The 25,553-nt window shown below is 46.4% G+C and overlaps 1 protein-coding gene across 3 annotated transcripts in view; it reads right to left on the bottom strand.

Moving 5' to 3' along the window:
- PEBP4 (phosphatidylethanolamine binding protein 4) overlaps nt 1-25,553 on the bottom strand; it is a 196,194-nt gene that overhangs the window by 112,694 nt on the left and 57,947 nt on the right. For all 3 annotated transcript variants that reach the window (XM_029913137.1, XM_029913141.1, XM_029913140.1), the window contains one exon: nt 9,796-9,894. In XM_029913137.1, the coding sequence (XP_029768997.1) occupies nt 9,796-9,894 (99 nt within the window). The remainder of the gene's footprint in view (nt 1-9,795; nt 9,895-25,553) is intronic.

The raw sequence follows: 25,553 nt of genomic DNA, 5'->3' as shown, positions 1-25,553 counted from the left end.
CTTACCAAAATCCGCCTTCCTGAAATCCATTGTCTCTATTTTGCTGTACTCCCTTTTACCCTTCCTTAGAATTGCGAACTCTATGAATTCATGATCACTTTCACCCAAGCTGCCTTCTACTTTTAAATTCTCAATGAGTTCCCCCTGTTTGTTAAAATCAAGTCTAGAACAACTTCCCCCCTAGTAGCTTTTTCAATCTTCTGAAATAAAAAGTTGTCTGCAATGCAGTCCAAGAATTTACTGGATGGTCTGTGCCCCGCTGTGTTATTTTCCCAACATATATCTGGATAGTTGAAGTCCCCCCCATCACCACCAAATCTTGAGCTTTGGATGATTTTGTTAGTTGTTTAAAAAAAGCCTCATCCACCTCTTCCACCTGGTTAGGTGGCCTATAGTAGACTCCTAGCATGACATCACCCTTGTTTTTTTATCTCTTTTAGCCTAACCCAGAGACTCTCAACACCTCCGTCTCCTATGTCCATCTCCACCTCAGTCCAAGTGTGTACATTTTTAATATATAAGGCAACACCTCCTTTTTCCCCCTGTCTATCCTTCCTGAGCAAGCTGTACCCATCCACACCAACATTCCAATCATGTGTATTATCCCACCAAGTTTTGGTGATGCCAACTGTGACGTTGTGCAGTCTATATGGTTTTATAAAAACATGATAATAAGTGAATATAATGTAACTGGGATAGTTTTAGAAAAATATGGTAAAAAGTGAATATAACGTAACTGGGATATGCTTCATGCAAAAGGTCTCTTGTAAGGTATCATTACAAAGCTTATAATCTACTAAGTGTGATCATCCGATTTCTATAAATGTACCACTCTTGTATCTAAAACTAGAAATATAAAATATAACTCTGAGGGCCTATTGTAATTATGTAAAGTGTGGGCCATTAATGATGGTTTGGAATCTTGATGACTCCCATTGTCTGCAGATGGCTGTGTTTACCTGTGAGTCTTCCTGTATATGTGTGTGTTGGCAAGTGAGTAATGAAGTCTTGCAGTGACAGGTGATCATGTCACCTGAACTGGAATCCATCTTTAACCTGGTGCTTTTCCAGTGAGGGGGGGTGGAAACCCAGAGGGACAAAGGGTTCCCGCCTTATGCAAAAGATATATAAAGGGGTGGAAGAGAACAAAGGAGAGAGAGGAGCCATCATGAAGAATCCCCTAGCTATCACCTGAGCTGGAACAAGAGCTGTACCAGGGGAAAGAATTGTGCCCAGGCCTGGAAAGTGTCCAGTCTGAGAAAAACTTACTGAAGCATCTCTGAGGGTGAGATTATCTGTATTTAGTTTGATTAGACATAGATTTGCGCATTTTATTTTATTTTGCTTGGTGACTTACTTTGTTCTGTCTGTTACTACTTGGAACCACTTAAATCCTACTGTCTGTATTTAATAAAATCACTTTTTATTTAGTAATTTACTCAGAGTATGTATTAATACCTGGGGGAGCAAACAACTGTGCATATCTCTCTATCAGTGTTATAGAGGGCGAACAATTTATGAGTTTGCCCTGCATAAGCTTTATGCAGGGTAAAACGGATTTATTTGGGTTTAGACCCCATTGGGAGCTGGGCATCTGAGTGCTAAAGACAAGCACACTTCTGTGAGCTGTTTTCAGGTAAACTTGCAGCTTTGGGGCAAGTGATTCAGACCCTGGGTCTGTGTTGGAGCCAGACAGGAGTGTCTGGCTCAGCAAGACAGGGTGCTGGAGTCCTGAGCTGGCAGGGAAAACAGAAGCAGGGGTAGTCTTTGCACATCGGGTGGCAGCTCCCAAGGGGGTTTCTGTGATCCAACCCATCACACCAACAATGTCATAGTTGTATTTATTTATTAGCACTTCCAGTTCTTCCTGCTTATTACCCATACTTCTCGCATTTGTATATAGGCATCTAAGATACTGATTTGATCTTGCCTCCCAGTTTTGCCCTGACCCTCCTTTCTCTCTGCCATTATGGCCCACGCTCCCTCCTATTTCCGAGCCATCTCCCAGGTCTCCATGTTCCCCACTTACCTGTGGGCTTTGCTCACCTGTCCCCTTGCTCTTGTTCTCCAGAGCAAGGAGTGTCTAAAGTGTGTACCACCTTGGAACCCAGGCTTCAGTGAAGATTGGGGCCCCACTCTGCTACGTGCTATATAAACACAGATTAAGAGACTGTCCATGCTGCAGACCCTTTATAATCTGTAAGGTATTAGCCTCCATTCTGGGGAAGCCTTGTCTGCCCGCTCTCTGCCAGGTTAGTGGAAGCGATAGGCTCTGCAGCTGGTATCCCTCTGCCTGAGCACAGAGCACTAGACAGAAGGGAGATCCATAGATGTTAAGGCCAGACGGGACCACTGTGGCCATCCAGCCTGATCCACAGGCCAGAGAATTCCACCCAGGCATTCTTGTATCCAATTTCTTGAGCTATAGTATATATATATATATATATATATATATACACACACACACACACACACATACACACACACACACACACACACGTGCGCGCGCCCAGCAACGCTAGTGCACGTTCCTCCTCTCCCCCCTTCCTGGCAAACCTTTAGCCTCCGCTCCAGCCCCTGCCTTACGTTTGAAAATTCCATAACTTTTCAGGTTAATAAAGCTCTCGTTTGCTTCAGCTAGCACCTGTTTCTATGGTGACACTTGCAACCCAGAATCTGTTTATTAACCAATACAAGGAAATACACTGAAAAATTCATCTAGTATCAAAGCAAAGTGCTTAAGAAATCCCTCAGAGGTGAACGGCCCTGGCATGGGGTCCAGCTCCCCTAACGGGGGGCTGCTCCCTTCAGAGATAGCGCCTCCTTGGAAGCTGCCCTCAGCTCTCAGACCCACACACTTGGGATTAAGAGATCACTGCTGACAAAGCAGCCCCTCTCTCTTCATATCACACAAGCAGCTTGCTAGCCTAACGCTCTACTGGGGCCCTCTTTTCACACAGCTACCGTACTGCGCAGAAGGAACAGCTGTTGGCGTACCGCGTTCCTCGCTGAACAGATTGTTTCCTTTACCGGTCCTGCTGCTTCACCTTCAGGCATCTGAGTGCCCCTAATGAGAACACCTGGAGAGCTCCAAGGGGAGGCAGCAAGCCCTTGTCACAGGACAGTCACAGCCAGTCCCCCTCATTCTCACCTACATCAGGAGAGTTTCTTTTCAGGAAAACAATATTCAGAGGCCAGATTCACAAAGGTGTCTTGAAACCATCAGCTTGAGGAAATGTAAACTTGGGGGTTACTGCTGGTTCTTGAGTGGAAGGTAGACATATGGGATGAGAGTATTATCTAGTGGTTAGATTACAGGGCTGAGGATGAGGGCTTCTGGGTTCTCTTCCCAGTTCTCAGAGTGGAGAGTAATCTAGTGGTTAGAGCCAGGGGCGGGGTGGTGGTGGCTGGGAGTCAGGAATCTTGGGTTCAATTCCAAACTCTGCCACTGACTCACTCTATCTGACCCTGGGTGAGGCTCTTAACCTCTCCACAGCTCACTTTCCTCAATCTTGCAAAGACTCTAAACATCTTCACTTGTGCAAAACCTCAGGCTAGCTCTGCCAAGCAACAGATCAGACCCAGGGTGGGTCTCTCTCTCTCTTTCTCTGCACTCAGGAATTCTCCTGGCTGGCAGGGTTGGTTTCCATAACAACTTTCTGTTACAAACATATTTTGATAAAAATAAAGTTAAAACAGCAAGGCTTTGGTGGAGTACAAATTTGCTGCGTTCTCTCTCTTTTTTGCTCTTTCTCCCCCTCCATCTCTCCCCCACAACGGGGGGGAAAATAAACAAGTAAAACATAGCGTTTGAAGGACAGTATTTTCTCCCTTTTTTCTCTCTCCCCACAGAATACAAAATGAAAAGCCTTGTTTACTGGATTTCTCTGTAAACTAGTTCAGTCCCTGCCTAGTTACCTGATGCTCTACAGTATATACAGGATAATGTGATAAATTCATTTCCAATTCACTGCATTATCCTTTGAATATTTTAATGACTCATTGAATGGAGTAAAAAAAAGCTATTTCAAATGAACAATTATGCTGCATTAGAGTAAAGGCTGATTATATTTAAACACTGCTTGCATGGATAACGGGACATATCGACCTCCGCCTATAAGAGCTAATTTGGCTCTTATCTCTAAATAATTTTACACTGCAAATTACCATGAAAACCTAAAGGGCTTTAAAAACATTCATCAAAAGATATTATTCCACTTTGTAGCAACATTTTTATTTAAATTATTTTGAATGGGAGTGAAAGCATCTCTCGTGTTTGACAATCAGAGAAACAGCGTAGCCATCACTGATAAGGGAATGTAGAGCTGTATGGCAGAAGGTATTCTATAGATTAAGCCACTAAAAGTAACCGTTGGATAGTGGTAATGCTTTGGACTGAAACCCACACCTCCAAAAGGAAATTCAGCATGAACACCAAGACTTGATGGAGTGCCAAGGTATTGCAGAACATACAATGGTACTTAGCACTTCTCTAATGGCATCCATGTGAATAACTCAAAGTGCTTCAGTGGATGTATTAGTGGATTAAGCATTCCCGGTGGATCAGTATAACCTTCATTTTGCAGATGGAGAAACTGAGGCATAATGAGGCAAGATGATTTGCCTAAGGCCACTGACTGAGTCGGTGGCAGAGCTGGGATTTAAGCCTAGATCTTCAGAATCACATTCATGTGCTATAACTACTATCCCATGCTTCCTGTCCTGGAAGCTAAGGTCATGGGCATTAGAATCATAGAATCATAGAATAGCAGGGTTGGAAGGGACCTCAGGAGGTCATCTAGTCCAACCCCCTGCTGAAAGCAGGACCAATTGTCTACATGCAAATTGATGATTTAAACTAAATTGAAATAAGCCCCTTTTAATCTGAAATAAGAGAGTGTCCGCACTCAGACTTGTGCCAAAATAACAAAAGGTTTGAATTAAAACCACTAAGGGTTTCTCTACACATGAAGATTGTTCCAGATTACAGCAGGGTGAGAATTTAAAGTGCAATAGCTATTCTGGAATAGCTCCATGTGTAGACAATCCCTAAATCATTTCAGTGCCAGTTGGTGTGCAGACAAGACCATAAATAGAAGCTATCTGAAGCAGAGACTTTAATTTACCAGGAAACTGATTTTCATTTACACCAGGGACCAGATTTCTAAAGGTATTTAATAAGTGCCTAACAATGCAGCTAGGCACCCAATGAGATTTGCAAAATCAATGGGAGCCAGAAATATCTGACTAGTTGCTTAGCTGCATCTTATGTGGCTAAATACCTAAGGCTACGTCTTCACTACGGGGGGAGGGGGGAGGGTGTCGATTTAAGATATGCAAATTCAGCTGCACGAATAGCGTAGCTGAATTCGACGTATCCGAGCCGACTTACCCCGCTGTGAGGACAGCGGCAAATCGACCTCCGCGGCTCCCCCATCGACGGCGCTTACTCCTACCTGTGCCGATGGAGTACAAGCGTCGATTCGGGGATCGATTGTCGCGTCCCGACGAGACGCGATAATTCGATCCCCGAGAGATCGATTTCTACCCGCCGATTCAGGTGGGTAGTGAAGAAGTAGCCTTAGGCACCTGTAGTACCTAAATACACCACACTGACAGTATTAAAGGGGCATTGAAGCGAGTCTAAATGGCCTTGGTGTAAATGAGATGCAGTCCCTATGTGTCTGTACAACATCTAGCATGATAAGGCCCCAATCTCTGGTGTCCCTTGCTGCTACTGCAATATAAACAAACATTAATAAATAGCTTTCAACTGGATCCAGCCCTGTTTCTAGACACAGACTCAGCGTAGTCAGAGATGGAAAAGCGCTACTTGGTCCCACTTAGTCTGTGCCCTGGAGGTCAGTGCAGGATTCTTCTCTTCAATCTATTTTCCAGGGCTTTATCTAGTCCAGTTATGTGAATTAGGGATGGGAGACCGACATAACTAAGAACACCCTCTCCTTCCCCAGAAGCTTAGCCCCTCAATAGAATGAACTCTCTCTCAGGCTTGTAGGAGGTTCTGAGCTAGTCAGGTAAGCAGATTATTACCCTCTCCCTGCCCCCCCCCCCACTTATGCTTTCTGGTTGGGAATGGAAACAGAATTGCCTAAAAGTGTCAGGAGAAAACCTTGCCTTGCCATTTGGATGGACCTGCTTTGCCGAGGAGAACGGAGCTTTAATCCGAATCCCTCCCTGCTTTCCTTTAGAAGCTCTTTTATTTTTGCAAAGACGACAATAATTAGAAAAAGCTAATGCACCGGAAGGATCTGTGTACAGAATGGAAAAAATGAGCTCAGGCTTTTTTGCATTTAGTAAATATAAAAATTAATGAGAGACTTTCAGGACCCTGTTAGAAATGCAGAAGGGCCCCTGTGAAGGATTTTTTTTTAAATTGTACATGAATCTCTGCAATTATTCTGAATGCTTTATTTTTTTAGCCAATTAGGAAATGCATGGAAAGTATTAATATCCAATTTTAATTTGCTTAATATTCCTATTAACAATAAAAAGTCTAATTAAGGTATCTGTACAAAACGCCCTTAGCAGTAATTTCAGAGAATAATAGAGGAGAATGACTAGATATTTCTTGTTAAATGCATGCTGCAAATTAATTGATATCTTAATTAGACTTTAGTACTAAGATTATTAGTTAGATTGAATCAGAGCTGCAACACCTAATCTTTAAAAAATAAAATAAAATAAAATAAAAGCAGGCAACAGAGAGAGAAACAAGCTGCTTTTCTAAATGTTGTTTCTCTAAAGAAACTGATAATGCAATGAGAGAAATGTTGGAAACAATGTAAGGGAGTTAGCACAAAAATAATAATAATGCTTCCTCCTTCTCTTGTGTCTTCCATGCCAGAATCTCACAACACATACACAAATTAAGCCCCCTAACACTCTTGTGAGATAGGCAAGCATCATTACCGCCATTACCATACAAGGAGGTTAAGTGATTTGCTCAAGCTTGCACACTGAGTGGGAACAGAATCCAGGCCTCACCTCCCAAGTCTCTGTACCTACAAGACTGTTCAGTCAAAACAAAATTATTCCTCCTATTTGTTCTCTCCCCTTGCCACCAATGTAAATTCTCATTGACCATTTCCTTGTGAGAAATTTGATCCTTGAATTGCATATTCTTGCTGCTCATCCCTGGGTCGGCTCCAGGACACTGACTCACAGCAATCCATTATCGACAGTCATACCGCTGAACTGCAAGTGACTCAATAAATGTGTGTGGGGGTTTTTGTTTTAAGACTGTTCTATTTTCCTCAAAAGTTTCTGACAAGGGGACTACCCACAGCACTAGAGAGGGAGGTCTTCTCCAGACAACCTGCACTACAGAATGCAGAGGCTGGTGTTAAAACAAAGATGACACTTACCTTCCCATCCAATACTTGCATCACGCTAAAGGAAAGGGCCAGAGAAACTACAATCCCTGTTCTCTGATTAATGAAAGTGTAAAAGGGTTGAAAATAAACCTTACCCGAGTCATCTCAACTGGAGAAAATCCCAGAATCTAGGGTAGAACTAGTTGAAATGTTTCCATTGCAAATATATTTTTGACAAAAAAAAATGTGGAAAATTTTAGTTTTGGTTGAATTTTTTTTTTTTAATAAAAAAATGTTTTTATTTTCTGTAAAAATATTAGGTTGTCAGTTTAGGTTTCCCTCCGATCAAAAAAAACTGTCCTGGGAAACTTTGAAAACAATTATTTCCCCAATATTCTTTACAAAAAATAATTGACATTTTTGGACCAGCTCTACTCTAATGTATTGGGTAAACAACCACCTACCTGCCTTAACAGTCCTACCATTTTATATTTATATAGCAACCTTTCATCCTAGAGAGTTTCACATACAGAACCACAGAAATGCACCTCTCTCTGGAGAGGAGCATACAACATTTTACACACAATTTGATAAGGAAAGGGAAAGCAATTTTTGGCCAAGAATACTGGGTCAAACCCTGGCACTTATGAAAAGCCCCAGACAGAGGCAATCAAAGAACGGGGTGGGAGGAATTGTGACTAGACTGCATGCAGACTGTTGGGAAAAAACACCAAGGATAGACTTGAAATATATTGGGCAACCATCGGCAGAGCTGGTCAAACTGTGGGGAAAAAATTAATTTGTAAATAATTGATTCAGCCACTGGCGTGTGTGTGTGAGGGAATCAACGAATAAACTACTTGCGAATATTATTCAGGCAGCTCTTCTCCCCCGTGGTCTCTGATGGTCACACAGAACACATGGGACCCGTTTGTAAGGGCTCATCCAAAGAGGGTGCTGGGCCTTTGCGCTGTACAATTCTCAGTGTACCGCATCCAGCCTAGGAGGAGGAAACACTGAGAAGCCTCTGCTGGGATTTGAACCTGGGGTTCCAAGGAAGTATAGCTGCGATGCTTAGGTTCGCTGCTGTTAAGAGCTGATATAACAGCTAAGCTATGCCCCTCCTACCGGCTTCTAAACTGAGTTACCGGTCTCATCCCATTGCACACCCCAATGGGTTTTTATGCTCATTTTTTCCATGCTGAATGACTGATATATATACACACCCACACTCGAGAACATCTCCTTATGGGAGTAACTAACCACCTTGAAGCAGACCAGCTGTTCTGATTCCCTCAGGTAACTGCTCAAAATATACTCAGCCTGGGCAGTACAAATGAATAAAAGGACAGGGATTTCCTAGTGAATTACGAATCTCACAGTGATAGGGTACAGAAGGAAGTGCTGTCTTGCTGTCACACCCTGGACTAAGCACCAACCTCATGCTGGGTAGGATTATTGACGTTAACGGGACAGATCCGAGAGTCAACACAACACAAACCCCAGCATTAACCTGACCTCCCTTCCTCAATAAACTCTGCTTTTAATTTGGACTCCTGATGCTGAGAAACCCCAAAGCCTCCAAAATCTGCTCATGCCAAGCAGGAAGATGGGTTTGCTGCAAGCTCAGCTGTACGGAGCCAGATTCAGCATTGAAGGAAGCAGGTGAACCAGTATCCAGGTCAGTGGAGTTGCAGCTGCTCCCATCTGAGCTAAGTTTGGCCTCTGGAATTGCACTGTCTACACCACCCATCCCATCTGCTCCATTCTCACTGTGTTCCACCTGCTGCATACTATCTCTCCAAGTCACGTGCAGACAAAATGTTTATCTTCCTGAGACTCAGGGCTTAAAGTATCAGGAGGTGACTGAAGCAGAAGGTGCTCAATGTAGAATACCTGGATTTCACTTCCCCCAACTGCTAAGGATGTATCTCCATCTACTCTACAAAAGGAGGAAGAGGACAAGTGGGAGCTGAAGAAGGGGCATTAGTGAGTTAATGAATTACTAAGCCCTCATTCCGCTGTGCAAAGCTCAGCTTTATAATACATGGAGAGTTGGGCAAGGCTTGTTTCCAGGTTTCCTTCTCCTTGTATCCGTGAAAACCACTTATAATCATTTGTAACAAGCCCTTGGTGAATGGTAAGGAAACATGGCACCTGTTGTTCCCCTACCCTGTAAGGTGGCTATTCAAGGCCCAAACCTGAAGCGGTACACAGGAATGAACCAGAGGAGGGACAGTAAGATGCAGGAGAAGCAGTCCTGTAATGTCTCTTTTTGAGGCTACCCCACAAATTAGCCCATTGCCGCCCTGCTCACTTAAAAGAACGACTATCCCTTATTTGAACGCAGGCTAAGGTCTGGCTGGGGGGAAAAGTTAAATGAATGCATTGAGCAGCATTTACACACCACTGGTGTGATCCTATGCAGGAGAGAGAAGAGGAAAACAGGGCCAGTACTCACTTTGATGTCAATGACAACCCAGTGTCTCCAGAAACGGTACTTTGGATTAGCTCTGTTCGGGGCATCTGGATCCACCATGATCAGCACATACTTCTTATTCTGGAATATAAAAAAACCCCACCCCCGACCTTTGAAACACGCAGGCTTACAGTGCTTTCACAATTCAGTAGTAGGTAAATGCTCTCAGGGGAGAGAGGGCATAGGGCAAAGAAGATGGGAGAAGTAGGACTTCGGGATTCTCTTCCTAGCTCTGCCTCTCACTCAGTGAAGCTTCAGTGCGGGTAGTACGCCATTAGTCTAGGGATGTCCATAAATACCCACAAAAGTACATACCCGAGGTACAATCCCAGCATGGACCTCGGGTACGTACTCAGCTCGCTAGCCCACTCTGACCCCTGCACGGAGCGATTTTCACTGCTGTTGCTACCTGCACTCATTGGATTCAAGCTATGTTGTGTAGGCTAGCCTGTGCAGAGCTTTTGCTGTGTAGATATACTACTGTGGGAGTTAATCACAGGTTAGGACAGAGCCTGCCTCTTGCCATGTTGTGTCTGTCCTGAGGAATGTCAACTTCAAAGGGCATCAGTCCAGGACTTTCATCAGCCCTGAATTCTCTCTCTCTCACCCACCCCCACTGTAACAGTTATATTTGTGTATGATCCTCAGATGAAATGAGCTGTAAAAATGCAACGTATCCTATTACTGAGTGCTTCACGCTAAGCCTGGATTCCTTCTCCTGACATTTTATTCCTCGTGGCCTAAACTTCCTCCAAGAGCTCATAGAGGAAGAATGGGCTTTTGTAACAAGTCCAAATACAAGGCACCGGAGAGAATTTTCCCCAACCGTTCACTAACCACATCCTACAGCAGAGCAGCACAGAGAGACGTGCCGTGACACAAGGGGCTTTCCACACAGAGGCTTGCATTCCACTGGAAATGAGGGACAGGATATAGTCTAATCTCAGAGACAGAATCTCAAAGCCCCTGTGCACTACCCTGCTGGGCCAGTTGTGTGAACAGTCTGGTAGCAAGGGGGGAAAAGTCTCCCCACCAACTAAACAAAACACTGACTAAATTAATTCAGCCGAATTTCCGTGCCTGACATGCCCTATTACTAAAGGAGGACGCTAGCAGTGGTGGTTCTTGCAATGTGGACACCTGACCGAACCCACAGGCACCTTGTTCCAGGCTGCTGATAGATAGTAACAATAGTTTGGTCCTTGCCACGCTGGACTGGGTTTGATGACCTCTGAATGCTGAGCTAGGAGAGCCTACAGATCTCAGTGGACTTGGCAGGATATGGGGTTCCGGATGATCCTGCAAACACCTAGATCATTAAGGGACCTACAGGCTAATAAGATCTGGAGATGGACCCAGCAGCCCGCCAGCAATGAGGCGGGCTGGTGACAGCGATTCCATAGCACACCTTGGGGTCAAAATTTCCTACATTGGCTACGAAATTTAGCCACATGACTCCCACTGAAATGAAAGAGAGCTGTGTAGCTATATGCCCTTGTCACCTATGAAAAAATCCCAGGTGGAGGTTAATAGCAAGCTCTTTGGTGCAGTTTTGTGTTGTACCAGACCTCGCACAGGGGGGCCCTGCCCCATGGCTGGAGCTCCCAGGTGTTACCGCAATACAAATGAATAGTAATATTACGGCACTTTAACCTCAGAAATCCCACTGGAGATAAATCACGATCCGCCCCCTTTTACAGATAGTGAACGTGCGTCTATGGGCTTTTCTATCAGCAGAGTTAAGGTATGAACGTAAAGAGATTTAGCGAGAACAGTACAAAAAATTGTGCAGACACTTATTTCAGTTGATCTTGATAAATCTATTAGGACCAGATTTAAGCTAAACCGAAATAAGGCACTCGGACTGAAATATGGGTGTCCATACGGGTTTGCGCTGATTTTACTAATCTGGTTTATTTTCAAATGGTGCAAGCTTGTGGGTAGGCAAAAGCCACAAAGATCTTAAGAGCCTGACCCTAAGAAGCCAGGTACACCTGCAATTCTGACCAAGGTTCAGATGTGGGATTAAAATCTAGCAATTCCTGGTTCCCATTACTGTATTCTAATTGCTAGCCCCTCCATCCCCAAACTTAATGCTGCACTGCACTAGTAGACCCAACCCGAAACATTGTTTGAAATAGCATCCAGTGAAAATATTGGATGGCAACACTGAAACTGGAGATTATGGAGGGGGAAAAAAATCCCAGGCTGCAAGTGTGAAGGAATTTGGGTTCTAACTTTAGGTGGGTACGTGGCTGAATGCTGTGTTTGTGAATCTCTTGCTTCGATTTCGGCGCCCAGCTGGTGGGAACAGAACGTGTAGTCATGGGACTGTCATCGTGTGCTGTCCAGGTTAACATGTAGCATTTCTATTACTATTAACAGACTTTCCGCTCCTCACTCCATCTGTTCTTCGAAATAATTGCAGTTGTACAGACCATGCCTTCGCTACAGGCAGGCTCTGGGGAGAGGATAGTGCTTTTATGCAAAAAAAAAAAAAAAAAAAAAAAAAAAAAAAAAAAAAAAAAAAAAAGTGTTAAAAAATAACAGCAAACACGAGAATAGAGTGTGAGCGAAGTTAACAGCAGGCTCAGAATTCGGTACAGATTGTGGCCTATCAAGGCAGCATTGCACAGAGCCTTGGGCTGGTCAGACTAGGCCATTCTGCATGAGGGAAGAGGGGTTGTATCAGTGCCAGGCATGCTCCATCCCCACTGTGGGTTTGGATATTTTTTTTTTTCATTCTGACGTAGCAGGACTGATTACTCTGAACCTGGATATGCCCTGAGGGTGGAGCATGGGTGTGATCCTTCCCCTGCTCCCCAGCAGGATACAGTTAATTCACACTGACGTCAGGGGGCAGTGCGGTACCAAGCCCTAGATCAGCACAGAGTCAGGGCCTGTTACTCTCTCTGCTTGGGGCAGGGATGGAAGCAGCAGTGGGGGGGCGCTTTAAGTCACGTTTGTTCTCCTCCTGTCCTGGGGCTGCTCTATCTTACGCTCTGCTTGTCATGCATGCTCCAGCCTGGACTCAGGTGGTACTCCCTACCGTCGGGGCTGGGAGCAGGACTCTTACATCAGCTTTGTAGCTGCTGGGCCCGCCCTGAGGAGGAGGATTGTCAGGGGGACGTTTCTACCTTCTAAGACCCCTTTACACTGCCAAAGGAACTGACAGTCGGGCCCTCCACGTGTATGTCATGTGCACCAGGCAGAAGCCACATCAAAGCAATTAGCAGCAAAAGGTGAACTGCAAACGGCTTGGCTCAGCTTGGAGCAGAACCATGGATGCTCCTCTCGAGTTCAGTCAGCCCCCCTGAGCTGTGCTTTGGGGTCATTGCTCTCACGCGTTATGGTGACTTCCTGCTTTTGGTTGGGCCAGAAACACCCCAAGAACAGCCTCTGTGATGGTATTCCAGCTCTTCCGTTCCAGAGGCCCAGGACACCCCAGCACCTGCTGAGGACTGGGGGTGTGGAGTTCCTCAGGGAAGCCTGAAAATGCCAGAGGTTTGTTCGAAGCCTGAGCAAAAGATTCCCTCGGCTAGGAGGCAAAGGCATTCCCGAAAGGCATCCTAATAGAGACAATCCCACACCTTCCAGCCAAAGATAGCAAAGCCTGTCACAGACATGCAGAAATCTTCTCAGTGGGTATTATCATCTCCCATGCAACAGAGAGGGAAACCAGCTTGCCTCTTCACAAAGCAGTGGATCGTTAGCTTACAGTGTCTTTCATAGCTGGTAACAGAATGCAGGAATCCTGACTTCCTGGCTCTGGTCACTGGACCCCCCCGCCTCAGAGCTGAGACTAGAACCCAGGAGTCCTGCCTCACAGGCAGCCGTTGGAACCATTGCATGCTTGCTCCTGAGATTGCACCAGGCCAGATTTTTAAACCCGACCTCGTTTCGCTCTAGAAGTGACGTTGTCGCATGCCGAGGACCGGCAAAGGGGGCTCTGGCATTTTAGACTGTTTGTGTGCCAGCCTGAAAAGGACACGGGAGCCCTGATGCTGGTGAATTTATTTTTTTTAAAACCCTCCTTTAACACGGGCTAACAGCATTAGCTCCTGTCAAGACTCCAGAGAGGGAATCAGCCCACAGTGAGGCTGGAGCTGCTCAGCTTTCTGGGCATGAATCAGTCCAAGAGATTAATGGAGGGGAGGGGACTCGGTTTAAATCAGAAAACTCCTCAATCCTCTCGCTTCTCAAGAGGAACATACATTGTTTTTGCAGACGACAAAGGGAGAACGAGAGGAAGGGGAAAGCCGTTTCCTAGCGACTATCCCAAATTCTTTAATTTTTTTATAAGTACCTCAGCTTTTCATACCCTTCTCTCCCTTTCCTTTTCAGCAGTAATGAGCCCAAAGGGCTAACGGCCTCAGACCTGCAAGCTGCCTGCTTGGCCAAGATTCTCAGGCTCTATTCCCTGCTCTGCCACTGGTTTGCTGTGTGTGGTCTTGGGGTGGAGGATATATTGTGTCTGCGCTGGTGGGGAGGGGTGCCGAGGGAATCCCTGAAGACATTCCAGACAGAATTCCTTGAGGGTAGCCTGTGCTAGAGTGGAAGTGGCACTGTCCTTTTACAGGGTGCACCATCTATTCCCATTGGGTTTATCCAACCCCATCTTCTGCGATGATCCTTTGTGGGTATTTATGGACATCCCTAGACTAATGGCATGACTCTGCCATGGTCACTCAGGAAGTCAGTGGCAAGAACTGATCGGAGTCCTAGACTAGTACCTTAACCTCCAGGTCAGCCTTCTTCTCTATCCCATATGGTCCTATGATTGCAGGGGATGGACACTGGACACTGATTGCCGAACCACGGGCATTCCTTGCACCCTCTATCTATGGTTGTGCATACCCACAAAGGCCCAACCACTCTGAGACTGCTCTGTGACTCAGTTTCCCTATCTGTAAAATAGGGATAACACACTATGATGTGGGAGGGGGAAGAGTTAATTAGTTACCGTCTGTTGAGTGCTTTGATGATGAAAGGTCTAAGCGTCACGTTTTAGCTGCTAATTGCATCTGGGTGGAAGCGGCACTATATATAATTATAATTTTTTAAAAGCACGAGCTGTTCAGATTAGCCATCGTTTTGGAAACTTGCTCCGAGCGAGCGAGGACTTTGTAAGAACCAGAGACAGCATGGCAGGCAGGGAGGATTGGGGTAGAGGGGGATTAACGTACTGAGGATATGCTGCTGAATAGATCCAGAGGAGACAGGGCAGGACAGGAATTAAAGATTTATCCAAATGAAAGCAAACAGGGTGTTAAGCAACACACATGTAGAGCTAGTGGTTTCCTAGGTAACAAGTGCACCATGGAACTGCCACACGTGCACAGCCTAGTGCATTTCTGCTGGCAACTGAACAATGCAAAGGAATGAGTCAGGGCCTACGCTTGCAACACAAGGGCGGGTTTGACTCCCCAGAGAGGGATAGATTAAACAGACTGACCCCAGATTGCAGTCTGAAAACTGGAGCAATTAAATAAATATACATGGTGCCATCTGTAAGATCTGTGAATTGTGACACATACAAGAGGGGTGGGGAGAGTTGTTCTGGAAAGAAGTGATGAATACAGAATATCTGGGGAGGCGTGTCTGGGCTAGAGCATCAATAAGTGCTCAGGGTGAAACCCAGTCATATTCACAACTGTCCAGCTGCGGAGGTTAACAGACCTTTTAAGTAAATCTGAGCCATTTTAGAAAAACCGTGCAAAATTCAGAGTTTACCCGTCTTTGATGCAAAACGTGGCAGGGCTCAGTGCAGTGGGCCTAGCTTCCCTTTGAAACTGTGAGTTCATTTGTCCTTCAAATTTAAGAGCAAGACTCAGGTGGTGAAAACCCCTGGATCCACTACTCCCTCCCACCTCCCCCAGATACTCACGAGAAACCCTGCAAAGCAGAACAGAAGGGTTTCACACAGTTCCAGTCTACACCTTGCTCCCATCAAAGAGCAATAAATACGCTTTGCCGACATCAGGTACTCGCAACTTCTAGATCATGTTCCGGTCCCACCCCCTGTCAAAAGACTAATCTTGTACCCAGGCATTTGCAATAGCAATTTACACTTATAACGAGCGATCTCTGGAACGGCTAGAGCACTCATCCCAGTAATCGAGCACTTTTCATCAGAAATTCTCAGAGTTTTGCAAACCTCAAAGAATGTGAAAAGCAACTGTTTATAGTACTTATATGGCCCCATTACTAGAGTATCTGAGCAGCTCACAACTGTTAATGTACCTATCCTTAGGGTTACCAGACATCAACTATGAAAAAATGGCACACAGGGTGGGGGGTAATAGGCACCTATATAATAAAAAGTCCCAAAAAACGTGACTGTCCCTTTAAAAACGGGACGGATGGTCACCCTACCTATCCTCTCAATACCCCTCTACGGTATTATCCCCATTTTACAGCTGTGGAATTGAGGCACAGCGAGATAAAGGGCTGGCCTAGATCACACAAGAAGTCACAGCAGGGAACTGACCTTGGGTTGCCCAAGTCCCAGACTAGCACGCTAAGCATGTGTCCATTGGGTGACTCCATGATTGTCATCGCTCAGGGTATGTCTGCGCGGCAATCGGGGATCTGATTGCAGTGCCTGTAGACATTTGAGCTAGCTCAAATAATAGCTGTGAAGCTGCAGCAGGACGGGCTGTGCAATCCTACTCAGGAGCCGAGCGACGAATGTGAGCAGCTAAGTTTGTGCTAGTGCGTCTTCGCTGGTATTGTGACTTGAGCTAGCTAGATCAAAGCTAGCTTGGGTATGTCTACACATGCTGCAGTTGCACCACTGACTGGAGTGTAGACATATACTAAATGACCTTTAGTTCAAGTTTGTCCAAAAAATATTTCCTTCTAGGTGCCAGTGCTGGAAACTCAGCCTGATATCTGAGAATCAAGCTGGGTTCTTTCTGGCTCATCCCTGGTAATAAAGATTCTATAATAGGCACATAGTGAGCAATTCTGTTCTTCGTGCATGACCAAGAATGAATTCCAGCTTCCTCTTCTGTGGCTAACGGGAGGGAAAAGCAGTAAAAAGAATCACTTGCAGCTAAATAAGCCAGTGTGGCTCTGAACACACATAAGGAGCAGAACTGATAGGATTTTTATAGTCACTTTTTTTAAACCATAACCTCACCTCAAGTTTCAGGTCCGTATTATTAACCCAATTTAACAGAAGATAAACAAAGGTGGAACGTCCTGCCTAAGGGGCCAAGTGGCAGAAGCTGTGAATTTGACCCAGGCATCCCAGCGCTCCCTTTGGCTCTAACCACTACATCACACTCCTCAACCCCTCCCTGCAATATAAAATGCTTAATGGAGACGTCGTTGATTTTATAAGAGACTGGAATTCCAACACAATCTGTAGTGCTGATGAACCACTAGCTAGCCAGTCTACAATATTTGTGCATGCTCTCCCGCATCTCCCCAGGGGCTAAGCAGAGCTAGGCCAGCCAAATATTTATGCAACCTAATGTTCTAATAATAATTGATTAATCCAGGATCATTAAAGTCAGACTCTAAATTTGTTAGAAGGTCTATTCCCAGACTGAGCCTTTACATGCTTTAGGAAAGGGTTTTATTCGCTATCAGAAGAGAATGGCTTCTTTCTGTGTAGCAGGCTAGACCATTAAGTTTCTTCTGATAAAACAGCAATTGTTACATTAAACTGATAATGTTACTAAAGAAGAGAAACATAGCATTCAAGTAAGGGGTCTGTCCTGCCCTCAGTGCATATCTGTACGACCTATTAATGCTAATACAGGATGAATACGTATATGCAACATGGAGAACTGCCACTACATGCATACCCAACTCCCATAAAACATTAGTGGGAGGCATACGCTGTGAGGGACATCACCTGCTCTGTTTTGTTAAGGGGTTTGCGTGTGCGTTTTAATCAGCCATTATTCCTTCATATAAAGGCATACCATAAGCACATTCTGGGCTTACCCAAAATGATTATCCATGAAAACAGGCTATGAAATTACTTCATAACCTGCAAATCCACAGGATAAGGGTGGCTGGATTGAGGCAATGGGGGGGAAAGAGTGTTGATTCCACACAGATCATAAGAAGTTAGGGCCAGATTTTGATCAGAGAGTTACACCAGGGTAAATCCGGAGCATAGACAGTGAAGTCAGCAGAGTTATACTAGTGCAATCAAGATCAGAATCTGCCTCTTTTAGTCTTTACCTGGCACAGTCTATAAAAGGTAAAGTCGGCCTATGCAACATCATACTTAAAACCACAGCAGCAGAGATGGAAAAGAAGATTGTCTTGGGAAGCGAGGCTGCCTTCCTTCGCGACAGCGCTAAATTGTCTGCAATTGATAATGATGACGGCAAACATATTCTTTTCATTTTTCCGGAAATAAAAAGTATATCTAAAAATCTGTAAGGGACAATTTAGCTCTCATTCCCCATACCCTCACCTCTAACACACACATAATGAGTAATTGGACAGTTTAGGCCCCACTACAACAAGCCTGCTGGAAAGAAGTTAAATTCACTAAGTGGCAGCAAAAAGTTAAAACAAATTTCCCCCCACTCCCCCGCAACAACAGACCACAATAACTGAGAGGGAGGCTGTGGCAACTGTTTCTTCGGCTGAGACACGCTTTTACTGAGATCCAGAGAATTCATCCCTGAACCCTTCCACTTTATTATAATTTGCCCAATGTCCTAAGGAAATGGATTTGGGAACAGCTTAATTATTGAGGACGCTGCCTTGTCCCCCGGTTTCTGCTCAATCACAGGCTAACGCTCAGAATGAAGCGGATGTGCCTGGCTGCATTTTAGAAACCCTGTGTGAGAGGAGGCGGCAGGAGGCGAGCAGTCCCTGTGACAGCGCCCAGCCTTCCGACCCAATCTCCGTCACACGAGAGGACGTGTAGATTGGTGACATTCGACATTTTCTGACAAATATTTTGATGCAAAATGGCACCTCAGTCACAAATTATTTTCAGAGTCCTGCTGAAAAAGGGATCGTGCTGGGTGACATTTGAAAACAATCAGACCATTGTTCCCCGGCCATGAGGTAAGGGGTCAGCAAGGCATAGTAGCCTCCTGTGGGTCCCGCCCAATTTCCCACTGCCTCATGCCTGCTACAGTTGTTCACACCAGGGCAGAGTGAGTATTCAGTGCCGCTGCCAGTGGGCGCGAGTGCTGACTGGGTAGTGTGTGCACAGGTGCAAGGCAGCGGAGAATCCAGCATGCTCTTAGTCCTTGCGTAGGCTTAGGAATAGCCACGATCCAGCCCGCAGCAGCCAGCAGTTTAGCTGCACCACTATCAACCCCTCGGTATAGACAACAATTTGAAGTGTTGAGCAGGGGCTGACCCCCAGTTAGCTCAATCGCTGCAACACTGGCTTGCCCTAGGCTACCCTTAAGACTCAGGACGACATAGTTACAGTGCTCAGGGGTTTGAAAAACCCACACCCCGGAGTACCATTGCTATGCCAACCTAGCCCCGGGGTAAACGCAGCTATGTCAGTGGAAGAATGCGTCCATCAACCTAGTTACCATCGCTCTGGGAAGCAGGGTTCCTATAGCAATGGAGAAACCCCTTCTGTCTCTGTACAGCTGCACTATATTAGGGGGTTGTAGCGGGATAGCTCTGGTGCTGTTGCGCCAGAGTGCAGGCATGGCCTGACAGCTCTGTCTGTTGGAACAGCTGGCCTTGGGGTCAACGCCGCAGCAGCTACAAGAATTGCTGGCCGCCGGCTGCTACATCAGGGACATTCCTGTATGTTATATTCCTTCCCCTCTGCAACCTATTGCTCCAGTGGCTGGTCACAGTCAACCTACTAAATCTTACTTCTCAATGCTCAGCCCTGCTTGACTCACCAATGGAAGGAACTCCCATGGGAGCCTCCAGTGCTAATGGGGCTGGCCCAATGGCTGTGTGCAGGGTTACAGTGGGGTATAGAGGTTCGCATCTGAATGGCTGAGCCTTTTTTAGATTGCAGGCTCTTAGGGGCAGGGACTGTCTGCTCATCTGTGTTTTGTACCACACTGAGCACAATGGGGGGCCCCATGCTTGGCTGGTCCTTAGGCATGACTGTAATAGACCCAACCAAGCACTGTTTCTCCTAGAATGCATGGTGCAGGCATCACAGAGGGGCTGCATAGGAGGTGGAGAAACAGTGGGGTTGGGAAAGAGGTCTGAGGAAGATGAACCACTTGCTGGAAGCCCAGCCAAGCGGCCTGTTCAGAACAAGCCCCTCAGTGAGGGTGCAGGGGAAAGGGTAATGAGGGAAAGAACTGCCGTTCTGAAGGACCAGAGCGAGCCTGGATCCATGCCTGGCCATGGCTCATCTGCTGGGTCCAGGGAGGCAAGGCCACCGTGGAAACAGTTGGCAGGAGAGGGGAGGCCCAGACACTGCTACGATGGAGGCTGGGCAAGGACCCGTAGAGAAGAGCTGGGGGTGAAAGGGCGTATTTGAGACAGTTCGAGGGAGTCCCGTTAACATTCTACAGCAGGCCCATGACTGGCTGCTTCCTGCCCGAAAGCCTCGTTTTCAAATGTCAGTGCCCCAAGGAGGAGTCCAAACAGGGCCGCCCAGAGGATTCAGGGGGCCTGGGACAAAGCAATTTCGGGGGCCCCTTCCATAAAAAAAAGTTGCAATACTATAGAATACTATATTCTCGTGGGGGCTCCTGTGGGGCCTGGGGCAAATTGCCCCACTTGTCCCCCCTCTGGGCGGCCCTGAGTCCAAATCCTACCACGTTAGGATGCTGAAAACACAGGAACTGCCAGACTGGAGAAGAGCTGTGAGCTGATCAGACCAATTAGGGCTTCAGAGGAAGGAGCAGGAAAGCTCCTAATCTCTAGTAAGCGACTGTCTTAAGCCCTGCAGCATGAGGTTCACGATCTCTTCCAAAATATGTTCGTATTAACTATCATCATTCTGGAAATTCTGCTTATTGTCTGAATCTCGCTGAGGTTTTTGGCCTCACCAGCATCCTGTGGCAACGAGTTCCATAGTGTCGTTATCCATTGAGTGAAAAAGTATTTCCTTTTAGTGGTTTTTAGCATCTCGCCTTTTCCCCTGATTCTCCTCTTGTTCTTGTGTTCTGGAAAACCTGCACGTGCACATCCCGGGGCCAGTCTGAGCCTGCAGGGCCGAGATGGGATTTCAATGTTGTTCATGCAACCACAAGAAGAGTCGGTTCCTTCTCCTGTTGTGCAAGGGGGCAGCAGAGTCACGCAGGTTTAAGCAAGAAGAGCTCAGCCTTGGATGAGGGTCTCAGAAGGAAGGTTCAAGGTCAGGAAGCAAAGCAGCTTGAGGTTTTTAACTGGCATTCTTTATTAGGCGACAAACATGTGCCCCGTCCTCTACAGTGGCAGGTCTGGCTCCCTTCTGACAGAGAGGTTGCAGACTCAGGGTGTGTCTACACTGCACCTGGGAGTGAGCTTCCCAGCCCCGGGCCACAGACTTGTGCTAGCAGGGCTAGTGTGCTAAAAGGAGTGTGGAGCTGTTGCAGCTCGGGCTCTCAAGCCGGAGGGGCACGGGGCGTGTACACAGTCTACACCCGAGAACAGCCCTTTTAGCATGAGCCTGGCTAGCGCAAGTCTGCCGACCCAGGCTGGGAAGCTCACTCCCAGGTGTGGTGTACACATAGGTGCTGGAACTCAGGGTGCTGCCGCACCCCCTGGCTTGAAGTGGTTTCCATCATATACAGAGTTTACAGTTTGATTCAATGGCTCTCAGCACCCCCACTGTACAAACTGTCCCAGCGCCCCGGGCGTAGACACACTAAAAGACTGGCAAAGAACCACGAAGGGTTTGCTTGCACAGCAGCTGGGAGGTTCAGTTCCCAGCGTGGGCACGTGCTAGCTCTGACCAGGCCAGAGCACTATGGTCCTGGTAGCATGGAGAGTGGCTTGAGCTAGCTGCCCAAGTGCAATCCTGTCAGAGGTCCTAGGTACATACCCAGACGACTAGCCCGAGCTGCCAGCTCACTCAAAGCTAGCGTGCGTATGTCTGCCCCAGCTGCTGTGTAGACATAGCCTCCCTACTGATAGCACTGAGGTATGGCCCGGTGAGTTCTCCCAGGAGGTGAGGTCATCCCAAAGGAGACTGGCTAGGCTAACCCGTCCAACCATCACCAGCCCATACTTACGTGGTGAGGCTCCAGCCAAACCCTTCAGTACCGAGGGCCGGGAGTGAGACAACGGGCCTTTACCCTGCCGTGGAGCTCAGAATGGAGGAGATGGAGGGGCAGGTCCTTGCTCCGCACTGGGGCTAGGAGTAGCCTATGAACACATTTTTATTCTTTTCTTTTTAAAAGGTGCAATTACAACGGAGAACAAAATATCCCCCCTCACGCCAGCTGGGGCTGACTGAGATCCACTCACCCCCAAGCTGGCCATAGGCCCCAGAGCTATCAGACCCTATTTCCCACCCTGGGGCAGAGCCTGCCCAGGCAAGCTGTCCCTGCCAACTTTTACAGGCCAAATGGCTGCATGAGAAAGCAGGGCCCTCTCCCCATTCGAGAGCTGCATGCTGGAAGGGAGTGCAGCAATGAGGAGCCATTATTCGGAGCTGGGTATTGATGCCATGAACTCCTCCGGCATGATGGGAGCCACGCGGCTGTGGTAATTGCTGAACCCTGTGCTACCAGACACCTCTGAAAAGCTAAAATGACTTTAAATGCCTAAACATTTTAAAACAAACCTTGGAACAATTCAGCTTCTACCTCCTCGCCTGATCTCTCTCTCTCTCTCTCTCTTTCCCCCCCTCCCCTCGTTTTTACGGTTTCAAGAGCTGTTTTACGCCTCATTACCTGCACACTGTGAGTGATGTCTGTCGGTCCTGGAGCTGTAAATACCTTAAATCATGCTTCATTAAGAATATCTATGGTGCTATTAAAGAGCTATAATAGACAACGAGTTAACAGATGATTAAATATGAACTCCATTTGTGTCAGTCACCAGCTCGCGGGAAGAGGCTTTAAGTTTTTTAAACTCGCACTCATTATCTGCTGAAGTGCGGCTCGGGCGGGCGCTGGGTTTGTGAGAGGCAGTTGAGGAAAGCGCGCTCTCATGGCGCTGTGGAGGGGTTGCTTAAATTAGAGCGCAGCTTGAAGAATTGCTTTCCCCACCCGTCACTTTAGTGCCTTCCTGCAGGATACCCACCCTCCGCTCTCGAGTTAGAAGGGAGCAGCTTGCTTTCTCCGTCTCTGGGATTTGTTATTCGGAGCTGACAATGCTGACAGCCCTGTTTCCATGCATACAGTCAAATACCACTTTGAGACACATGCAACAGATCAATCTTTAATGTCTGGTAGCCAGAGATAAATAAAGAGGAATGATGGGGGAAATAGAGGAGAGAAAACACGTCAGGATGCTGACTGCCTTACACAGAGCAGGACAGGGAGAGGATGTGAGCAAACCCACAGCATCACTCACCCGGGTAGCCTGTGAAGGCCAAGACTCCAAAAAGCAGGAGGAAAAACAAAGGGGCCAAAGGAAATCACAAAGATGCAAAGCTAGGTGCCTTTTTTCACGGTTTTGACATTTCTGTGTTGTTGTTTTTTTTCTTTTTTTGCCCTGTTCAAAACAACCTGCAATTGACACGGATTCACGAAACGTTTGGGTTGAACTGAATCTGCATTTTTTGTTAAAAAAAAAAAAAAAAAAAAAAAAAGTTTGGCTGAAAAATGTCGCCACGTTCTAGTGCTGAGTTCTAATCTTTGCTCTGCTATCAATTCGCTGTTGGTGAAAGTCACGGCTGTGCAGCTAAGAGTGTGCAGAGGAAAGCGCAGCAGACCTCAAGCGCTAGTTATACACCTGTTGCATCCTCTGGCCCTGCGCTTTATGCCTGTATTCTTTGTGGCCAGGACTCTTGCTCAAGAACTGGACTTGTTAGCCACTCGCCCTGCTGCAGTCTGGCACACAGCTCTAGAAATGCTTTGGTACTTACCCCATTGTCTTTCAAGGTGGATGGTTGCCACCCCTAGCAGCCAGCCAGCGTAAGACCTATACGTCACTTACTTGTAGGGTGACCAGATGTCCCGATTTTATAGGGACAGTCCCGATATTTGGGACTTTTTCTTATATAGGCACCTATTACCCCCCACCCTCTGTCCCGATTTTTCGCATTTGCTATCTAGTCACCCTACTTACTTGTCACATGAAGCTGTCAGAATAGACCTTAACTAGGGCACATGACCTTTGTCTCCATGTTCCATATGTACCAAAATCAAAGCAATTACTGGTTGAAACTGATTTACATGGCTGTTTGCACAGGGGTGAATTTTATCCTGCATGATTTTTGCAAGGCACTCCACCTTTCTGTGCCTCAGTTTCCCCCCCTGTAAAATGGTAAGGATGATAAATACTCCATATCTCACAGGAGTGATAGGGGAACAAATTAATATTTCTATAGGTTTTTCTATGGGTGAGATGCAACACAGGTCCTTATTTCTTATTACTGAGAAAACACCTTTAGCCCCTGCTGCAAAGGAGACACATGTGCATTCCTGTCTATCACACGAAATGCCCTGCTTTTTGTCCCAGCTCATTGCTGCAGTGGACTGTTGAGATGAGTTCCTGTCTGCATCCTGTAAAACTTGCCCATACCGGTATTGCCCTGGCCTCTTCTTTTGTCATTCAGTGTTGCACACATTCTAAAGCAATATGCATTTCCTCACCTTTTGGGGGCGAAGCCAGACTTTGAGGCACCTGCTCCCCTACTTGGTGTAAACTTTGCTTGTGCCAATCAGAAACGAACACAAACAGGTTTTGGGCCCCGTCCCCTATGACACTTCTATGATGTCATAGTTGGTACTTTATGGGCTGCCTGCCATGTGCAGGCAGGGAGAGGAGAAAGAAAAACGAATCCTGTGTATCCTGTGTACACCCGTAACCGAGCCTGATCACCTCGAAGCCTCTCTCTCAGCTCACGTGTTTCAAACAGAGTTTCTACGTTTGCCGGTCGTTATGCGTTGGTTTGTATTTGTAAGTATCAGTTATTACTAATTGCTGCATCTTTGTTTATAAATATTGTTAGTAGATATTTTAGTCATTGTGTGATTTAAGTTTCATTAACTCTATTAGCTAATCAAACGCTGCTCCCTTACCCCTTGTAATTATCCCCAATAAAACTTTAAATTGATTAATTTTAGTTGTGTGTGTGTGTGTCTGCAGTTTGCAGCGTGACCCATACTCTCCTTGCATCCCTTACCAATATAGTCTATTGCCACGTGCAGCCTGGTAAATAACAGGCCTGCATTTTCTTTCGCCCCTGCGTGCCCGTGGCAATCCACATGGACTAAACTGAGTACCCAAAACAGACCCTTAGCAAAGTTGCGCTACTCATGTGGACCATGAAGAAGTTCAACAGAAAGAGGATGTCCTTCCTTGCCCTGTGCAAACCAGAGGGAGAATCTTTGCCCATTCCCAATGCTGCTTCACTGTGCACTTGCCTATTAGCAGGACCTCAGTGCTCAGAGCACAGAACGGCACAGGGAAGGCTGAAACATTGATCCCCAGGGGCAGTGTTAGCGGGGACAGTAATTGAATCTCGCCGCGTATATTCAGTCACATACCATTCTGTGATTAAGTTAACTGGAAATGCCATTTCCGTATTGTTCAAACTCTAAGTGGCGAAGCCCCCTTATCATTTACTACCTGTCCCCTCTGCTCTCTCTTTCTGACCTCACCTACCCTGCGGTACTACAGATCAGGCTGGATCAGCCTCTTGGGTCAGGGAAAGAAATTAATCC

Source organism: Terrapene carolina, unplaced genomic scaffold (genome assembly GCF_002925995.2).
Source record: "Terrapene carolina triunguis isolate 2854851 unplaced genomic scaffold, T_m_triunguis-2.0 Scaffold53, whole genome shotgun sequence".
Lineage (NCBI taxonomy): Eukaryota > Metazoa > Chordata > Testudines > Emydidae > Terrapene > Terrapene triunguis.
The sequence above is the reverse complement of the archived record's forward strand: the minus strand, read 5'-3'. Positions and strand labels throughout refer to the sequence as shown.